The 19,093-nt window shown below is 45.5% G+C and overlaps 2 protein-coding genes across 2 annotated transcripts in view; one reads left to right on the plus strand and one right to left on the minus strand.

Annotated features, from left to right (window-relative positions):
• LOC137648665 (uncharacterized) overlaps window positions 1–11,248 on the minus strand; it is a 208,523-nt gene extending 197,275 nt beyond the window's left edge. The window contains 1 exon segment of the mRNA XM_068381675.1: window positions 11,023–11,248. Coding sequence (XP_068237776.1) covers window positions 11,023–11,140 — 118 coding nt within the window. The 5' untranslated portion in view covers window positions 11,141–11,248.
• Window positions 11,249–14,076: 2,828 nt separating this feature from the next.
• gdl (gonadal protein gdl) overlaps window positions 14,077–19,093 on the plus strand; it is a 41,178-nt gene continuing 36,161 nt past the window's right edge. Inside the window, exons 1-2 of the mRNA XM_068381664.1 lie at window positions 14,077–14,784; window positions 15,296–15,456. Of these exons, the coding sequence (XP_068237765.1) occupies window positions 14,699–14,784; window positions 15,296–15,456 (247 nt within the window). The 5' untranslated portion in view covers window positions 14,077–14,698. The remainder of the gene's footprint in view (window positions 14,785–15,295; window positions 15,457–19,093) is intronic.

The raw sequence follows: 19,093 nt of genomic DNA on the forward strand, positions 1-19,093 counted from the left end.
GGTAGTAAACCCTCGTTAAAAATTAATGGCTCGTCATTTCAGCTACGCCGAAAGTAACATGACAAATTCGGAGATAATTTGTATTTTTCCTAACCATACAAACCTTAGCTATTTACATTGGGTTTACCTTTTAGCGTAGCTGAAATGACGAGCCAATAGTTTTTAACGAGGGTTAATTACCCCCGCGCTAGTTAGCGGGGGTAGGGGAAGGGATAGCTTGCTACCCCTCCCCCGCCCACACACCGGTGATTTGCTTCACTTCACTTAGAGGTAGGACTTGACTTGAGGGCCAGGGCTGGCGGGCAAATATGTGTAAATAGCTAAGGTTTGTATGGTTAGGAAAAATACAAATTATCTCCGAATTTGTCATTTGTTCCGTAACCGAAATACAAACCACGCTATTTACTTTGGGTGACTTACCCCTTAGGAAGGGTGGAAAGTCCCCAGCCTTACTGACTTCAGCTTTGCCCGGGGGCTCCATCCCTCAGTGAGTAGCACTTGAGAGAAGGAGCCCCTGCACCTCAAAAGTTCCTTGCTTCGCTAGGAACGAGTGGCCTACATAAGTTGTGTGTGGAGGAAAGTGTGACTCGTCCTATGAAGTTGACCTTGAGACCTTTAGATAGGAATCTAGGATAGGACGTTCCCAATACCACCTCGTCAGGGTATGGGGGATGCAACAGTATTAAGCTTAATACTAGGAGCACAAGGAAGCATGGGTTACCTGCAGAGGTCGAGGTCAGCTATGCGAGGACCAGGATGCTGCTTCCCCAAGAGAGGGGAGAATGAAGAAAGAAGTAAGGGTCAGACATACTCTTTCATTCACGCAGACTAAAACCGGGTAACAACGCCCTCAACCTACTGCTACTTGTCCATTAAGGAGCATGAGGTTAGACCAGCTGTTGTGCAGCCACCACAGGGTCGATAGAAAACGTATCGAGGCTCCTGTGGGTCACGTCCTGCAGGTAGTGGGCTGTGAAGGTCATCTGACGCTTCCAGACCCCAGCTTGAAGCACCTGCGTCACAGAGAAGTTTCTCTTGAAGGCCAGGGACGTAGCAGCACCCGTGACATCGTGTGCCCTAGGGCGACGTGACGGAGGAGGGTCAGGATTCAAGGCATGGTAGATAACTCTTCGAATCCAAGCTGAGATGGTGTTCCTGGTGACCCTCCTCTTCGTCCTGCCTGTGCTCACAAACAATGCTCGCACTTGAGGGCGGACTGCAGCCGTTCTCTTCAAGTAGTGCCTCAGACACCTCACTGGACATAGTAGCAGCTGGTCTGGGTCGCTTGTTACAGAGCGGAGACTCGCGATCCTGAAAGAGTCGAACCGAGGATCCGGCACTCCAGGATTCTGAGTCTTGGCCACAAACTCAGGGACGAACCTGAACGTTACCTCCCCCCATCCCCTTGAATGGGCGATGTCGTACAAGAGACCATGAAGTTCACTAACTCGCTTGGCCGAAGCCAAAGCGAGCAGGAAAGCCGTCTTCCAAGACGGGTGGCGATCGGAGGCCTGGCGTAATGGTTCGAAGGGAGGTCTCTTAAGAGCCCTGAGGACCCGAACCACGTTCCAAGGAGGAGGTCTCACTTCCGACTGGGGGCAGGTAAGCTCATAGCTACGTATGAGTAGAGAGAGTTCTAGCGAGGAAGAAATGGCCACGCCTTTCAGCCTGAAAGCCAAGCTTAAGGCTGAGTGATAGCCTTTCACTGCCGAGACAGAAAGACGCATTTCCTCCCGCAGATATACGAGGAAGTCCGCTATTGCTGGAATAGTGGCATCGAGTGGAGAGATACCTCTCCCACGACACCAACCACAAAAGACTCTCCACTTCCCCTGGTAGACTCCCTCAGAGGACTTTCGCAGGTGCCGAGACATTCTCTCCACAACCTATTGCGAAAAGCCTCTCTCCGTGAGGAGACGCTGGACAGTCTCCAGGCATGAAGCCAAAGCGAGGCCACGGCCTTGTGAGGGACGTTGGAGTGGGGTTGTCTGAGAAGCTCGTGTCGTGGAGGAAGTTCCCTCGGGAGCTCCGTCAGGAGCTGCAGAAGGTCCGGGAACCATTCCGCGTGATGCCATAGCGGAGCTACCAGAGTCATCGAACAGTTGACCGATAGTCTGGTCCTGTTGAGCACCCTTCTCATCAGACAGAACGGTGGAAAGGCGTACACGTCGATGTTGTCCCACCGTTGCTGGAAAGCATCTTGCCAGAGAGCCTTGGGGTCCGGGACTGGGGTGCAGTATAGAGGCAGCTTGAAATTCAACGCTGTTGCGAACAGGTCCACGGTCGGGGAACCCCACAAAGTCAGGACTTTGTTGGCTATCTGAGGATCCAAAGACCGCTCGGTACTCACTATCTGCGAGGCCCTGCTCAGACTGTCGGCGAGCACATTCCTCTTGCCAGGAATGAAGCGAGCTGATAGTGTTATCAAGTGGACTTCGGTCCACCTCAGAATCTCTACTGCAAGATGGGATAGCTGCTGCGAAAAAGTGCCTCCCTGCTTGTTGATATAAGCCACTACCGTGGTGTTGTCGCTCATCACCACCACGGAATGACCCGCCAGGGTCCGTTGGAACTGTTGAAGAGCCAGAAAGACGGCCTTCAACTCTAGCAGGTTGATGTGCAGGCACTTTTCTGATTCTAACCAAAGGCCTGGGATCCTCTGGTTCAGAACGTGCGCCCCCCACCCTTCTTTTGACGCGCCCGAAAACAGTGTCAATTCCGGGGGGAGGACGAGAAGACTCACTTCCTTTCGCAGGTTCTCGTCGACCAGCCACCACCGCAGGTCCGTCCGTTCCAAAGATCCTATCGGGACCTGAACGTCCGGGGAATCGGATCCTTGATTCCACCGGGACTTGAGCCGCCACTGTAGGGATCTCATCCTGAGGCGGCCATTGGGAACCAGACGAGCCAGGGAGGACAGGTGACCTGAGAGACGCAACCACGATTAGGCGGGAAGCTCTTCTCACCTGAGGAAGGGTTCCACCACCCTCCTCAGCCTTGCTATCCTATTGTCTGATGGAAAGGCTTTGTGGAGATTGGTGTCTATCAGCATGCCTAGATAAACCAGTCGTTGGGACGGCTGCAGAGAGGACTTCTCGAGGTTTACCACGATCCCCAGATCCTGGCAAAGACCTAGAAGCCTGTCTCGGTGCCGAAGAAGGGTCGACTCAGAGTCTGCTAGGATCAGCCAGTCGTCCAGATAACGAAGGAGACGAATGCCGTTCCTGTGCGCCCAAGATGAAATCAGGGTGAACACTCTGGTGAACACCTGAGGAGTTGTGGAGAGACCGAAACACAGCACCTTGAACTGGTAGATCTTGTCGTCTAGGCAGAATCTCAAGTACTTCCTGGAAGACGGATGGATTGGGATCTGGAAGTACGCGTCCTTTAGATCCAGTGTGCACATGAAGTCTAGAGGTCTCACCGCAAGTCTGACCGTGTCCGCTGTCTCCATGCTGAACCGAGTTTGCTTGACAAACCCGTTCAGAGCTGAGAGGTCGATGACAGGTCTCCAGCCTCCAGACGCCTTCTTTACAAGAAAGAGTCGACTGAAGAAGCCTGAGGACCGTCGACGACCTCCTGGAGAGCACCCTTCTTGAGCATGGTCTCGACTTCGGCCCGAAGGACCAGCCCCTTTGCCGATCCCGTGGCATAGGAGCTCAACGACACTGGATTCGCTGTCAGGGGAGGTTGAGATGTTATGAACGGGACGCGATAGCCTTGGCCGATCACTGAAACCGTCCAAGCATCGGCCCCGTGTTGCTGCCACCTGTGCACGCAACGTTGAAGGCATCCCCCCACAGGTGGACACGCGGGAGGACTGCCACTCCTAGGGTTTGCGGCCGCGGCCGCTCCCTCTAGGAGTCTTGCCTCCCCTGGAGGACTTACCGCCCCTCTTGACCTTGGCTGGAAAGGGCTGGGGCTTAGACACCACTTTCTTAGCTGCCAGTGCCTGCTTCGGTGCCTTATGAGGCTGCTGCTGCTGTTGCTGCGGAGCTGGAGGCTTATAGGGCCGAGCTGTAAGTGCCCTATGGAGGAGGGAGTCCGTGCTCGATTTCCTCCACCTCTCAGCCGTTCGCTCCATATCCTGTGGCTCCAACAGATTCTCCCCAAGGAGGGAAGCATGTCTGAGCCTACAGACATCCACGGCGGGGACCTTCGGGTGGAACCTCTCGGTCACCGCATCGCCCCGCTTCAACACCGAGTTGGCTCACAGGATGGTGAACTGGTGCGCCAGGAACTCGATGGAGCGGGTGCCCGAGAGTAAGAAGGTCTCCAGGGCCTTCCTATTGGTCTCCTTAGACAAGTCCTCGGAGCGCAATAGGATGCCCAGAGTTCCTAGCCATATATCCAGCCACGAAGTGGCCTGCATGGCGCACTTCGCGACCTTCTCGTGGCTCAGGATCTCCGACGCCGAGAACGACACCTGCCGGGCGGAGAGCTTCTCGAGGGGAACTCCCTTAGCCAGCTCTTCTACGGAGTGATGGAGAGGAAGAGCGAGACTAGACTCACCCAAGATCTCAAAATACCTCCTCTGCTGGAGACGAGAAGGTGGGATGAGTTTGTTCCCGGCAGAGGAACGACTGGAGGAGGCAAGAATCGCGAGCTGGGCGTTGGCCCTGGCTCTGGCACTCTTCAATCCCCGAGACCAGGGCAGAGCCGCACTGGTCTTAGGGGCCTTCTGAACATCTAACACTTGGTCCAGGACCATGTCCTTGCCTTCTCGGGGGGCGGTCACGGGATCCATGAACCCATTGAGTTGCCTCATCAGGCTCAGGACCTGCCAGAAGGCATGTTCAGATTCCTGCTGGTCTCCTCCTTGCGGGCTGGAAGCTAAGTCTCCCGTCCCCGGAATCTCTTCCTGGGGCGAAGCGTGGACATTCTCCCGGGGAGCAGCGGGTTCCTGACGAATCCTTGAAGACGATTTCGGGATAGTCTTGGAGTCCTTTGGTTCCCTCCTGGGAGGGATACAGGATCCCAACAAAGAGGTTCAGAGAGCCCCTTCCACGCGAGACAATTCTCCTCCATGAAGAGAAGGCTCCCCCCTTGGTGCCGAGGGGGAGACTATCACCTCACTGGACTCACCCGAGGATGGAAAAGCCTCGTCCACGGGAGAAGGAGAAAACGCCTGCGAAGGGGATGGGGCCTTCCCGACAGACCTCTTAGGAACCAACTTCTCTCTATGGGAAGTCACCACGAAGTCCACTCCTCTCTTTCTCTTCAGCGGAGGTGAGGCAGTCGTTGGCTTGTTCCCCTGATCGGTGAGTGCTGGCTTCATAACCCTCACTAACGCCCGCATCAGAAGACCAAACCAAGTCTGTCGCTCCACGGACACAGTCCGAAATCCCCGCTGGAGGGAAGGGGATCGGGCGATCCTTCGGAGTGGACACCACTGGACCTGCCTGAAAAGGAAAAGGGGAAGAAAGACGCACTGACCTCTCTGAAGTGTCTTCCCTGTCCTGCAGAAGGGTCCTGCACTTTGGTGGAGGCGATCCTGAGCGGGGTCTGGTGACACGCGTTCCTGCTGCTGTCACGGGCTGCGAAATTCGGCGCAAACGGTCGCGCGGGAGCGCAGGCGAGCGGTTGCGCAGGCGAGCAGTCGCGCAGGCGAGTGGTCGCGCAGTCGCGCAGGCGAGCAGTCGCGCAGGCGAGTGGTCGCGCAGTCGCGCAGGCGAGTGGTCGCGGGCGCGCAGGCGAGTGGTCGCGGGCGCGCAGGCGAGTGGGCGCGAGGGCGTACAGGGGAACGAGCGTGTGGGCGAGCCGGTGAACGAATGCGTTGGCGCGTCGGCAAGGGAATGCATTGGCGCATCGGCAAGGGAATGCGTTGTCGCGCGGGCGAGCGAGAACGCTCCGAAGATCGCTGGCGACATTGGTCAGGAGACCTGTAGCGCGTGGAAGAGCGATTGTAAGCAGGCGATCGGTGGTGCGCTGGTGAACGCTGGCGCGCAGGCGACTGATGGCGCGTTGGCGAGCGATAGCGCGTAGATCGCGCAGGCGAACGACCGCGCAAGGGCGAGCTACCAGAGGGCGACCCATGTCCATCCAGATCTTCTGGGCGACGGCGCGTTGGAGAACGCTTGCGCGCAGGCGATAGGTCACGCGGGCGGTCTGGAGATCGCCGATGTTCAGGTGATCGCTGACGCGTAGGAGAACGCTGACGAGCAGGCGATTGTTGAATCGTATGTGATCGCTGGCGAGCAAGAGGGCGACGCGTGGAATCCTGTGAGGGAACAGTCGGCGCGGGGCGCAAAGGCGAACGTTCACGAACAGGAACAGGAACAGGAAGCGCGTGGGCGAACGTGTGTTTTAGAAACGCGCTGGAGAACGCGAGCGATGTTGTGCAGGAACAAGCTGAGGATCGCGAGGGCGCTCAGGAGACTGATGGAGCGCAGGGCGCACAACAGGAACTGCAGGATATTCGGAGACCACAGGGGAGCGCTGGCGAGCAGAGGGGCGATGATCCTCAGAAGAGCGCTGACGAACAGGAGAGCGCTGACGGTCAGAAGAGCGCTGACGAGCAGGAGAGCGCCTGTGCGCTAACACTGCAGAAGGGCGAGCAGGGGAACGGTGGCGCGCTGGGCGCTCCTCAGGAACAGCAGGTTGAAGGATGTCCTCAGGAGAGCGCTGGCGAACAGGAGATCGCTGACGAACAGGAGAGCGCTGACTAGCAGGAGAGCGCCTGTGCGCTAACACTGCACGCGTAAGGGAAGAATCCATTTGCCCCGAAGGGACCGTTGCCCGTCGGGTGACGAGGTCAGATTGCTGAACATCTGCCCCAGAAGTTGAAGGTCTGGAAGGCGTAGGAGACCGATCCCCAGAGAGGTCTAAGGAAGCTGGAGCTGCAGGCTGTTTACGGCGAGGAGAGTCCCCTTCGGAGGAAGAAGGAGAAGATCCAAAAAGGCGCCTCTTAGCACCCTTATAAGGAGACGGGAGGCCCTTGCGACGCAGCGGACGGTGAGCCTTACGGCGAAGGCAGCCACGAGGAAGATCGTCAGGACCATCAGTCCTCCGAAGGGGAGTCTCAGTCAAAGCAGTCCCCTTAGAGGGAAGCTGGACAGCAAAAGAGCCCGTAGGACTCCCTTCCCCCTTCGAAGGATGTAAGGAAGGGGGAGGAGAGCCGTCAGCACCAACATCCACAACTGCACCTGCAGAGGATTGACCCGCCCCGTCGGAAGCCTCTGCCACCACGACGTTGACCATAGACAGAGGATCTACCTCTGCTATCACCGCCGACTGCTTAACGGCGGTCCCCAACTGGACAAGGTCAATCAGGGCAACCCTGGAGGGCAAGCCCTTAAGCCCCAGGGAAGCCCAAATCTGAAAAAGATCATCGTTAGACAAAGATTCATCAATAACCTCCCCCAGGGGAGGAGGAGGAACCGCCCCGCTATGGGAGGCGACGCCTTCTCCCCCAACCCAAGGTCGGGAAACAGAACTAGGGCCTGCGCTCCCACTCGGCCGACTCTCCTTAGGAGACGAACAAGGGGGAGCTTCGGAGGAGGTTTGGGCGGCGAAAGAAGAATCCCAAGAACCTTCCTCCTTCAAGGCAACCCTGGAAGGAGAACGGTCTCTCTTGGACTTCTTCTTACGCCGGCGGCCAAACCTCTCCCACTGGGAGGCAGACCACTCCCTGCACTCACTACACTTATTTTCCTGATCACACCGTCAGCCTCGACACAGCGGGCAAAGGGTGTGAGGATCAGTCTCCACGGTCGACATAAAAGTACCACAAGGGCGGCCGGCAATTCCAGGGCACGTACGCATAGTAATAATAAAGGCGGTCAACTTCTAACACACACACACAAACTGAAAGTAAAAGCAGAAAAAATTTAAAGGCTGTCAACGAGGACGATGGACAGACACGTCTGTTCATCGCCGGAGCCAAAAGTGAAGTGAAGCAAATCACCGGTGTGTGGGGGGGAGGGGTAGCAAGCTATCCCTTCCCCTACCCCCGCTAACTAGCGCGGGGGTAATTAACCCTCGTTAAAAACTATTGGCTCGTCATTTCAGCTACGCTAAAAGGTAAACCCAATGTAAATAGCGTGGTTTGTATTTCGGTTACGGAACAAACCCCTATTAAATAGCGTGGTTTGTATTCCAGTTACGGAACAAATGGTGTATACCTTCCGGTTTATCTATCTACGCCATCTAAAAGAGAGAGAGAGAGAGAGAGAGAGAGAGAGAGAGAGAGAGAGAGAGAGAGAGAGAGAGAGAGAGAGAGAGAGAGAGAGATTTCATTAACAAGGAAGTGACATAAGGAATCTATAAATAAAAAAAGAGATACAAAGGTGGTTATTTATGGTTACATAATGAATGAGTTTGTCTGATGGGTAAGAGGGGGATGGCTCCATCGTCAAACAATAAGTGGGATTCGTCTACAGGGGATGGGGTGGAATGGGTGGATAAGGGTAGGGGGATGGGGTGGAATGGGTGGATAAGGGTAGGGGGATGGGGTGCAGCCGTTGAGATACTACCACTAGAGAGTTATGGGGTCTTTTGACTGGCCAGACAGTACTACATTGGATCCTTCTCTCTGGTTACGGTTCATTTTCCCTTTGCCTACATATTCACACACCGAATAGTCTGGCCTATTCGTTACATATTCTCCTCTGTCCTCGTACACCTGACAACACTGAGATTACCAAACAATTCTTCTTACTGCACTGTAATTGTTCAGTGGCCACTTTCCTCTTTGTAAGGGTAGAAGAGACTCTTTAGCTATGGTAAGCAGCTCTTCTAGGAGAAGGACACTTCAAAATCAAACCATTGTTCTCTAATCTTGGGTAGTGCCTTAGCCTCTGTACCATGGTCTTCCACTGTCTTGGGTTAGAGTTCTCTTGCTTGAGGGTACACTCGGGCACACTGTTCTATCTTATATCTTATTTCTCTTCCACTTGTTTTGTTAAAGTTTTTATAGTTTATAAAGTGATATTTATTTTAATATTGTTGCTCTTCTTAAAATATATTATTTTTCCTTGTTTCCTTTCCTCACTGAGCTATTTTCCCTGTTGGAGCCCCTGGGCTTATAGCATCCTGCTTTTCCAACTAGGGTTGTAGCTTAGCAAGTAATAATAATAATAATAATAATAATGGGTGGATAAGGGTAGGGGGATGGGGTGGAATGGGTGGATAAGGGTAGGGGGATGGGGTAGAATGGGTGGATAAGGGTAGGGGGATGGGGTGGAATGGGTGGATAAGGGTAGGGGGATGGGGTGGAATGGGTGGATAAGGGTAGGGGGATGGGGTGGAATGGGTGGATAAGGGTAGGGGGATGGGGTAGAATGGGTGGATAAGGGTAGGGGGATGGGGTGGAATGGGTGGATAAGGGTAGGGGGATGGTGGTGTGCTGTTATGGTTGAGAAAATGGAAGGATAATGACTTGTCCGGGCAATCGAAACTACCACAGGTACCAACATGAGTGTGAAACTTTATGTAACGGTTGACGAGACTCAAAAGGATTTTCTAAAAAGGCAATTGATGTTGACTTGAAATGAACAGTAATACTGTGTGAATAACTACTAGTGAGATTACTCAAGTGCAATATTTGGATGAGCTCATGGTGTGGAGGTAGATGGAAATGGTTTGTTCACCAAACTTTCAACTGGGCTTCACAAGGTACTAGAAAAGTTGGAAGACCTAGGCCTACATGGCTGAGGACTATGAAGCGCAAAGTAGATGATGAAGGGAGAAGTATTGATTTAAAAGCTCAAGATAGAGACGACAGGCGAAATCTAACCGAGGCCCTTTGTGTCAATAGGCGTAGGAGATGATGATGATGATGAACAGAAATAAAAATAAAATATGAAAGGAAAGAAAATAATCCAAGGATACTAATTTAAAATCTAATGTATAAAATGGTACAGATAAATTATATCAAAGTAAAAATTGAACATAATTAAATTAAGTACATTTTAAAATAAATAAAATCATGATTTGGAACTGTTAAGAGAAAAAAAAAGTATATATAGAAGTACTGTAGTTTATTAGTGTTATTGACATTTAGGAGCCATCAATGTTTACTACAAAGCGTGGTCAGTTCAACGCCCTATAGTAGGCAGCGTTGACATGGGAAGATTTGGTAAAGAACAGTAAATTTTTCAGCTTTGGCAAATCTTATATAAACTTGTGGCTCTTTGGAAGTTTGTTTTAGAAGTTAAGTAGACCATGTTAAAACAGTGATGATTAGGCATGGGTGGTAAGTAGACTTACAATGTGGGAACATCGATATTTCACAACTAACTACTATGCCCCGGGTGTAACCTTCTTCGTGTGGTAGCTGGGACATGGGTGGCTGCTATGCTAAGTTCTGCATGATGTGCAAGACCAGGATTGAGAGTTCCAAGGAAAAAAAGCCCAGCTCAATCTGGGTTGGATTAGAATGCATCCGTGTAATTGTTCTTGCTACAAAATTCTTATTCAAAGCACATATGCAGGAAATTATATTTGTAGCAACAATAATTCAGAAATCTGTAGACTAGAATAGAGAAAAATACATGGTTCTTGCATTTGGTAAGAAATAATACATTCCAGCATTGCTAAACACAGTAGTAGGCTTACAGTAAACCAACAAGATGAATCAACAATTACCCACCAGATTTAGTTGATTAGACTGGGTAAAGTCTATTGGGGATGCAGATATCTATGGTTATCTTCAGATACGTCCCTGATTATACACAATATCTTCAGATAGTCATTCCAGGGTTTAGAACCCTGTGATACCTGACGGCAATTCTCTTGTAATACAACTCGCAGAAATATTATACAGTAGGAAGCTGCCGAAGGGAACTTCCATCAGGACGACATGGCTCTCACCCAAAAATAGATTTTTCCTATGTCAAAATCCGTTTAATGCCTTGGTTTTGCCTATCAATGTCAAAACAATAAGTAATTTATGTCTAACTTAATATTCAACAAGGTTAAAAGAAACAGAGTAACCAAAAATGGGCGTTTACGTAAATATGAACATGCGTTAACCTGTTGATCAGGTTAGCAAAGCCTTAAAGACTTAAGTAAACCCTTCACCTTCGATGACTGCTTCGACTGCTTTCCTTTGTAGGTCACTCTTGAACGATGTATGGCGAAAATATTTCGCCAGTGCTTCTTTGGCACTTTCGCTAATATCTTCTCTTCGTTTCGACATCCTTCCAGAGTTCACTGGCCTCAATTTAACAATAGAAGGAAAGTCTCTTTTGACAACATAGTTTTTGGCATTTGTTGTGATAAGGGAGACACCTGGAATACCACTGTTCCGTAACACAACTGTAGTAGTAGTGAGCAGGATGATCTTCATAACCGCTCCCTCTTTCTTGGTTCCTAACTGATCACGCAGGCAAAATAGCTTTGCGGCCACTCCATCAATTGATATGTATATATATATATATATATATAGGCTATATATATATATGTATATATATATATATATATATACTGTACTGTATATATATATATATATATATGTGTGTGTGTGTGTGTGTGTGTATAAACATATATGCCTATATATATAAACATATACATATATAAATATATATAAATATATATAAATACACACATATATATATAAATATATATATATATATATATATATATAGCTTTTTACCTTATACTCAGTATTATAATTAAATTTTTAAATATAACTAAAATGATAGTCTTCAGAAGAATCTTTTTTTTTTTTCATCTCATTCTACCTTAGAATAAGTTGGGGCATTATATTATTACGTTTAACAACATAGATTGGTATTTCTATTCTCATTTCAAATTTTTTGGGCCACATGTATCTGGTATGATTTTGAAACATATCCACTCATATACTGTTCTCGTGATTCTTCCTAAATTTGGCTATGAAAATACAAATGTATGTTTGGTGTCATTCTATTTTTTTAACATATCAAAAACACCATCTCTGTCTTTTTTCAAAAATATTGTTTAATTTTAGTATGCCCAACCTTGCTTTCATTATTAGATCAGCCTTATTCACTCCACTTCTCTAATGTAATACCGTGGGCCATTCCCTCCTATGAACACCAATGTTTTCCTCCCTTTCTTCAATTCCTTCCTCCATCTTTCTCATAATTCTTTTTATCGGGATCTTTTCCCCCAATTTCTCTCCTTTCCTATTTCCATCTTAAAGCTATCAGGATTTAAAATTACACGTCTTACTTTCCCGCGTCATACAACTTTAATTTTTTTCTCCATACCCGATAGGGTAGAACTTTTCATGTATTTGTTCATATAAATTGAACCTATATTGCCTGCCGCTGGAACCCTAGGAGACCATTCAGGTAAAAATATGGGGAAACGCGGTTGTTGCCTTACGAAATTTAAGTTAAGAAATGTCGGATAGCATGATGGAAGAAAATAAGAGGTGCCGAAAATATAGGAAAAGGCTAAAAGGTGAGTGCAACTTGGGCCTGAAAGAAGACTGCAAAGACTTCATCTTTTTTTTTTTTTTTTTCATTTAATCTGATTTTGCTGTATGGCTTTTGTTTCATAGATTGTCTCGCATTCCTTGATGTCTCTATCTTATATCGTGTCATAATCTTGCAAAATGGTTCTTATAAAATGAAGCTTCTAATTATGAATAAATGGTTACGATAAATATATATAGTTAAGGAGAGTACGATAATAGAGTAAGGAAAAACGGTAAAAAGGATTAAGAAAGGTGACGAACAATGATGTAGATTTTATGAATTACAGAGATGGACGGTTATAAAGAACGCAAGATATGTGCAATTGAAATAAAAAACTTAAAATTTGAAAAATAATAAAGAACTTGAGCTTTTCTATTCGAACGGATTTCAAGATAAAAAAAGACCATTTGTAAAGCTTTTGAAAAATTAAGATTCGATAGAATCAAATGAATAAATATAGAGAAAATTAATAAGTACGTCTTGAGTAATGGAAAGAAATTCGGTAGTATTCCATCTCATTCAACGCAATCGTAAATTATAAGTAGGCCTATTTACAAGCACCGACATACTCTAAGGGCTGCTTTCCTGGCCTTATCACGTAGGAAAACTCTATCCTCTACTGGACAAAATCAGTTTATCGTATACATATTAAAGTATTTTACATATCGCACTTAATGGATGGTGTTTATTTTCAAATCCTCATTATGGGAACAGAGAATATGGAAGCCTTCCGTTTCTTCTTGAACAAAATATTTACTCTATCCCAAATTTGAATGGTTTTATGACAGCTTGAATATTTACATAGGAGCTATCTGTGACATCCTTAATATCCATGGTTTGGTAATGTCCTGACGTGCCTCGACAAACCTTGCCTTGTATATTGCATTATAGAACCAGGAAAATTTTCATGGTGCAAAGACCCCCTCAGTAGTACATGAAGTGAACAAGATACGTTTTGTTCTTTAATCTATAATATAGGATGTTTTAGAATGATGTTGGGAAATTGATATATCCTAATTTGTTTCTATCTTTAATATGCTGAATATATAACACAAATTTCATTTTGAACAGGGAGTTTAAGCGCGGCCGCGGTTCAAAACTTATCTAGGCTTATAGCGTCCTGCTTTTCCAACTGGGTTTGTGGCTAGCAAGTAATAATAATGATAATAATATCTGTTTAAACGTTGTTACTGTTTTTAGAATGATTTATTGTTAATTTGTTCTCATCATTTATTTATTTCCTTTCCTCACTGGGCTATTTTTCCTTATTGGAGCTCTTGGGCTTATAGCATCTTTCTTTTCCAATTAGGGTTGTAGAATGGCTAATAATAATAATAATAATAATAATAATAATAATAATAATAATAATAATAATTATAATAATAATAATAATAATAGTGTCTTGTGTAACTTCAGTTCAGTCTCCTGAAGGTTTGTTTACATGTAAAATAACACCGAGCAACTTAGTTGCATTCTATATAAAGTTTATTTGCTGCCGATTAAACACCATTTTATAATTTTGTCCTTTCATGACGCCTTTCATAAATTACATACAATCTAAAAATAAAAATGACTATTCTTTTGGTAACTTATTTAATATTAGTAGGTACCAAAAATCTTTTACATCTCTTTACATAGGAAACGAATCTAATTGTTTACTTTTCCCAAAATACTATCAGAGTTTGACATGCGAGAAGGCATCTACGCCTAATGTATCCGTTCAACGTAATGTTCAGTGATATAACTACTTCCATATATACAGTGTGTATTCAAGCAAATTCATGTCTAAAATCCAGGCGTGTGGAATTCCTATTGGATATTATTATCGAAGAAAGCTAATGGAGTGTGCAGAGTCGTAGCCCACCATACTATAAATTCATATTCGGTGCAGTTACTTTATCGATTGTTGGGTAGCTTTAACCAAGTCCGAGTAATTATTTATGTCATTTTCAAAACATAGGATTTTGTAGAATTTCCTTAATCAAAAGTAAGAGTTGAATTTTCATCGAATAAACCAGGCTCTGTTTACATAGTTTCATGGTAGGCTAGGTTCTGTAAAATTCATGAGTCAATTTTATTGGCTGTTAAATTCTCAGATAATTATACTCGCCAAATTATCAGAGAGCTGGATTTAAAAGTGATCCAATGTGTAAGTGCTTAGGCTAGTTTAGCTAAGAAACTAGGATAGCCATATAGGTGAGGCAGTAAATATCGAGAAACAGTCCATGTAGGAAAAAGCTACTGGCTATTCTATATAAAGTAAATAAGGATCAATTCCCATTTTAATTAAAATGCATAGTGGGAGTGCCACCGATACTCAAGAAAAATTATATAAAATGTTGGAAAAACTACAGTCTTTGGCTCGAGAGATTCCAACGTAAGTTATAATTAATTTAATTTGTAACAGTAATTGCATGCCCTTGCATTTGGATTTGAAAATATGATCGATACCAAACTATGAATAGCCTATCAAATGTACTCTGTTGGTGTGGGAAGTGGCTATTTGATATGAGCAGCCCAATATTTATATGTGTATAATATTTAAGTAATTTATATTGTTGGGTAGTGATCATAACCTTTATCTTTAGCTTTCATTTGCTCATTCATCTCAGAAGAGAAGCATAAAATACATGAACCACGGATAAATTGCTATTTACTCTCAAAACCAATTTTCTTCTGAGCCTTTTTTGTTCATCAAAGTTCATCGCAGGCCCAAATCCATAAATTCAAATCCAGATTCAAACATATTATTCAACATATGTAATTTAAAAGATTAGGTGAAATTAAAATCACATTTTGTTTAAAGGTTAAGGAAGTAAATTTATTGCTGTACTGTGTAAATGGAAATTGCCTTTACTTAAAATTTTTAACATTTTATTCCTACACAGGAAATTTCAGCAGAGACTGCCATATGATTTGCTCTCCTCTTTGGCTCACATTTTACTTGACAATACAGTATTTGAGATCGTGCGTGAACTTGTCGAACTTCAACATATGACTGAGAAGGGTTTGCATCAACAGCGTATGCATATGCTCCACAAGCATCGAGGTAATTTCAGCGTACTGTAAATGTTTATTATTTTATATAAACTGACACTGATGTCACCATCCTTTTTTTTTTTTTTTTTTTTTTTCAATGTGGCAAGGTTTTTATTTACTTTTATTTATTACCACTAAAGTCTTAAAAAGTATCAGAGACTGCTAGGATGATGTAAGAAAATGTTACTTAACCCTCCTCTGATCCTGTCCGTGACAAAATCGCCATCAGGCTCAACTTGCAAATTTTTACTGTGAGCAATGATGTGATTCATGTGACAACCTACTTATATTGACATTTTGTAAGCAATGATGTGATTCATATGACAACCTACTTATATTGACATTTTGTAAGCAATGATGTGATTCATGTGACAACCTACTTATATTGACATTTTGTAGCATAATTAGAAAAGGTATAGATAGAAAGAAACTGGAAATTGCATTAGAATGCTAAATAGATTGTCTATATACTGTAGCTACATGAATGTACGAAGCACCAAGTGTGTAATCAGATCCTTGGGGGGTTTAGTGTCTCCTTTTATTTAGTCTATCTACACTAGAAATTATCTAAGCTCTCGTAAGTAGGAGTACAGTATTCCACTAGTATGAAGAGCAGAATTTTATGATAGGTATACTGTACAGTATAAGGTTTGTAATATTTTCTACACAAATTGGGAGCTGTGAATATTTCACAAGAATCCCCCCCAGGCTAAAATGGGCAGACCTTATTTAATGAACAAATGAATTACAGAAGAATAACAGGCGGTAAATGTCTAGGAGAAGGCCGCACCCGTTTTTCAAGTATTAACGACGAAAAACGGCAAAAAACAACCAGATTATTGTTGCACAGTGCATAGAAACATGAGGAAATGAATAAAAAAGAAACTAAGACTTAACTCTTACACACAAAATGTAAGCATAAACCTACTACTACAATTATGGGGGACCCCAGTGGGAAGCGGGGTTTTTGGGTGGGGGGAGGAGGAGAAAAGAGATTTTTCGGGGCACTACTGAACCTAATACAACCAACTAACCTACCCTGGGGGGCCTGTACCCCTACCTAGGCCTACCGGGGGGGGGGGGGGGGCTCTGCCCCCCCTGCGACACCCCATTAAGGCCACAGTGATTTTCAAGGCACCACCGAACCTAATACACCCACCTAACCTAACCTAATAGCCCTGCACCCCTACCGGGGGGGGGGGGGGGGGCTCTGCCCCCCCTTGCGACCCCCCCTTAAGGACACACCTGACATATCCATCAAACCAAATCCAAAGTGATGGTACTGCTGTATACATCGTTATACTATCACCATTATAATATACTCCATAAATTAATGAAGCTTAACCTGTTGGTTGATAAAGATGTGCTGCTGCTTTGAGGAAAACGTGAAGCCGTTGCGAAGGTTCCCTGACATGCAGGACAATTTTTATTTTGTAAAATTAAATTGTGTCTCTGGCACAAATCCACTAGTTTTTCAATATTCCCCGAATAAGTTACAACAAATTCATTGTAAGTTAGGAAACAGTCAGGACAAGAAGATGGAATTTCAACTTCTTGTGCAACATGAGATGACATGCTTGCTATGGTCTCCATGTCTAAGAACGAAATTAAATGCCTGGGTAAGATAATGTATTGTCGCGCTGTTGTATTGTTGCGCTGTGATTGGCCAAACATGTATGACGTCATAGTGGATAGGCGCTGTGATTGGCCAAACGTGTAAGACTTCATAGTAGACTAGTTTGTCTGCGGATTATAGTGGTTACAGGGCTCATTTGAGCAAAAACAAGACACAGTCAACAATAACAACAGACTTAGAAAAAATCTGGGAGGAAGAGAAGAGTAGCGCGAGTTTGATCGTCGATATTTCGACTATTATTAATTTTCACTAAATTATCTCACTCGTATACCACTATTTACATACATTCTTACACATTCTAGTAAAAATAAATTGAATATCACTGATATCTTCATGCGGCCCTCTCCTAGACATTAACCTAACATGCAATTACAAAGAAAATGGAGAACATTTTGAAGAGATGTAGCATCAGAATGCTAATGCATGACTGGAGTTTGGTACAAGTGAAGAAGTTACATAGAACAATATGGAGTGAATATGTGCTGAGAAGGAGTAAGGACCAGTTACTCATACTAGTGATGCATTGAAGTAGTAGAACAAAGATCTGTATGAAGATACCATCAGTAATGTGACTTTAAGCTTGTTTGGCAGCAGTGCATCCCTTCCAGCGAGCCTTTTTTTTATTTAGTAGTAGAACAAAGATCTGTATGAAGATACCATCAGTAATGTGACTTTAAGCTTGTTTGGCAGCAATGCATCCCTTCCAGCGAGCCTTTTTTTATTTTAACCTATGTCCTTCTGTCCAACCTCTTGTAACTTTTACTTCATACTGTAATTTCAAGCTTTTCCTACAGTTGCATCTGTATGCTGAATGGGTTCCCTTTTCCCAGGGTATGGACCATAGCATGTGCAAGATTCATTATTTAAGCTGGAATTTCCCATTGTAAAAGAATAATTTAAATACAGTGCAACCTCTACATACGATCTTAATTCGTTCCGGGACCTGCTTCGTATGTGAAAACAATCGTACGTTGGAGCAAATATTCCCATAAGAATACACGGTAATTTGTATTTGTTCCGTAACTGGAATACAAACCACGCTATTTATTAGGGGTTATACTTTTGGCAGAGCTGAAATGACGAGCCATTAAAATTTAGTGAGGGTTAACTACCCGCACCGCTAGTTAGCGGGGGTAGGGGGGGTAGCTTGCTACCACTCCCGTTCACACACCTGTAATTTAGTCACTTTACTTTTGGCTCGGATCGAGAGCGGTTGTTTCCTCTCTCCCTCCTTGCCTATTATGGACTGCCATTAATTTTTGTCTTTTAACTTACTTTTTCTTATACTTGTATATATGTGAAAACAATTTTTAATGTTTATGTATATATATGTGTATAGAAATGTGGTAAGTTTCCTTTTCAGTGTTTGTGCTGTGTGTGATACATATACGACAACGACACTTGCGTAGTAGCAAGGCCACCACAGTTCTACTTCGTGGGGAACGACCTCTCCCTCTCTGGTCTTTCGGTCTTCCCGTCGGCATATAACCATTAACTCGGCCGCCACAGGGGAATCGTCATCGCCTGGACCCTCTTCATCCAACTATTGTCTTCGCCTTTTCCTTTTTTCCTACGGGAAACATGGATTCTGAGCGAAGGGAATGTGGCCTTTCAAAGATTGACTACGGTCTCTCTCTCTTCTCGAGGTCGTTCACCTTTACAACAACAGCGTACTATTGGGGAAGCTCCTTTCCCTTGCGCGGGTTAATTTGCTCTTCCAATTGTTTGTCTCAATTTTGCACGCGCGCGCGCCAATAGTCTTCCGCGCACGCCAATAGTGTTGCATGCGCGCGCGGGCGGCGATGGTCTCCCGTGCGCGCCCCCCCTGCGACCCCCCATTAAGGCCACAGTGATTTTCAGGGCACCACCGAACCTAATACACCCACCTAACCTAGCCTAACAGCCCTACACCCCTACCCGGGGGGGGGGGGGGGGGGGGGGGGGGGGGGCTCTGCCCCCCCTTGCGACCCCCCCCTTAAGGACACTACCTAACATATCCATCAAATCAAAT

Source organism: Palaemon carinicauda, chromosome 1 (genome assembly GCF_036898095.1).
Source record: "Palaemon carinicauda isolate YSFRI2023 chromosome 1, ASM3689809v2, whole genome shotgun sequence".
NCBI classification, from domain to species: Eukaryota; Metazoa; Arthropoda; class Malacostraca; order Decapoda; family Palaemonidae; genus Palaemon; species Palaemon carinicauda.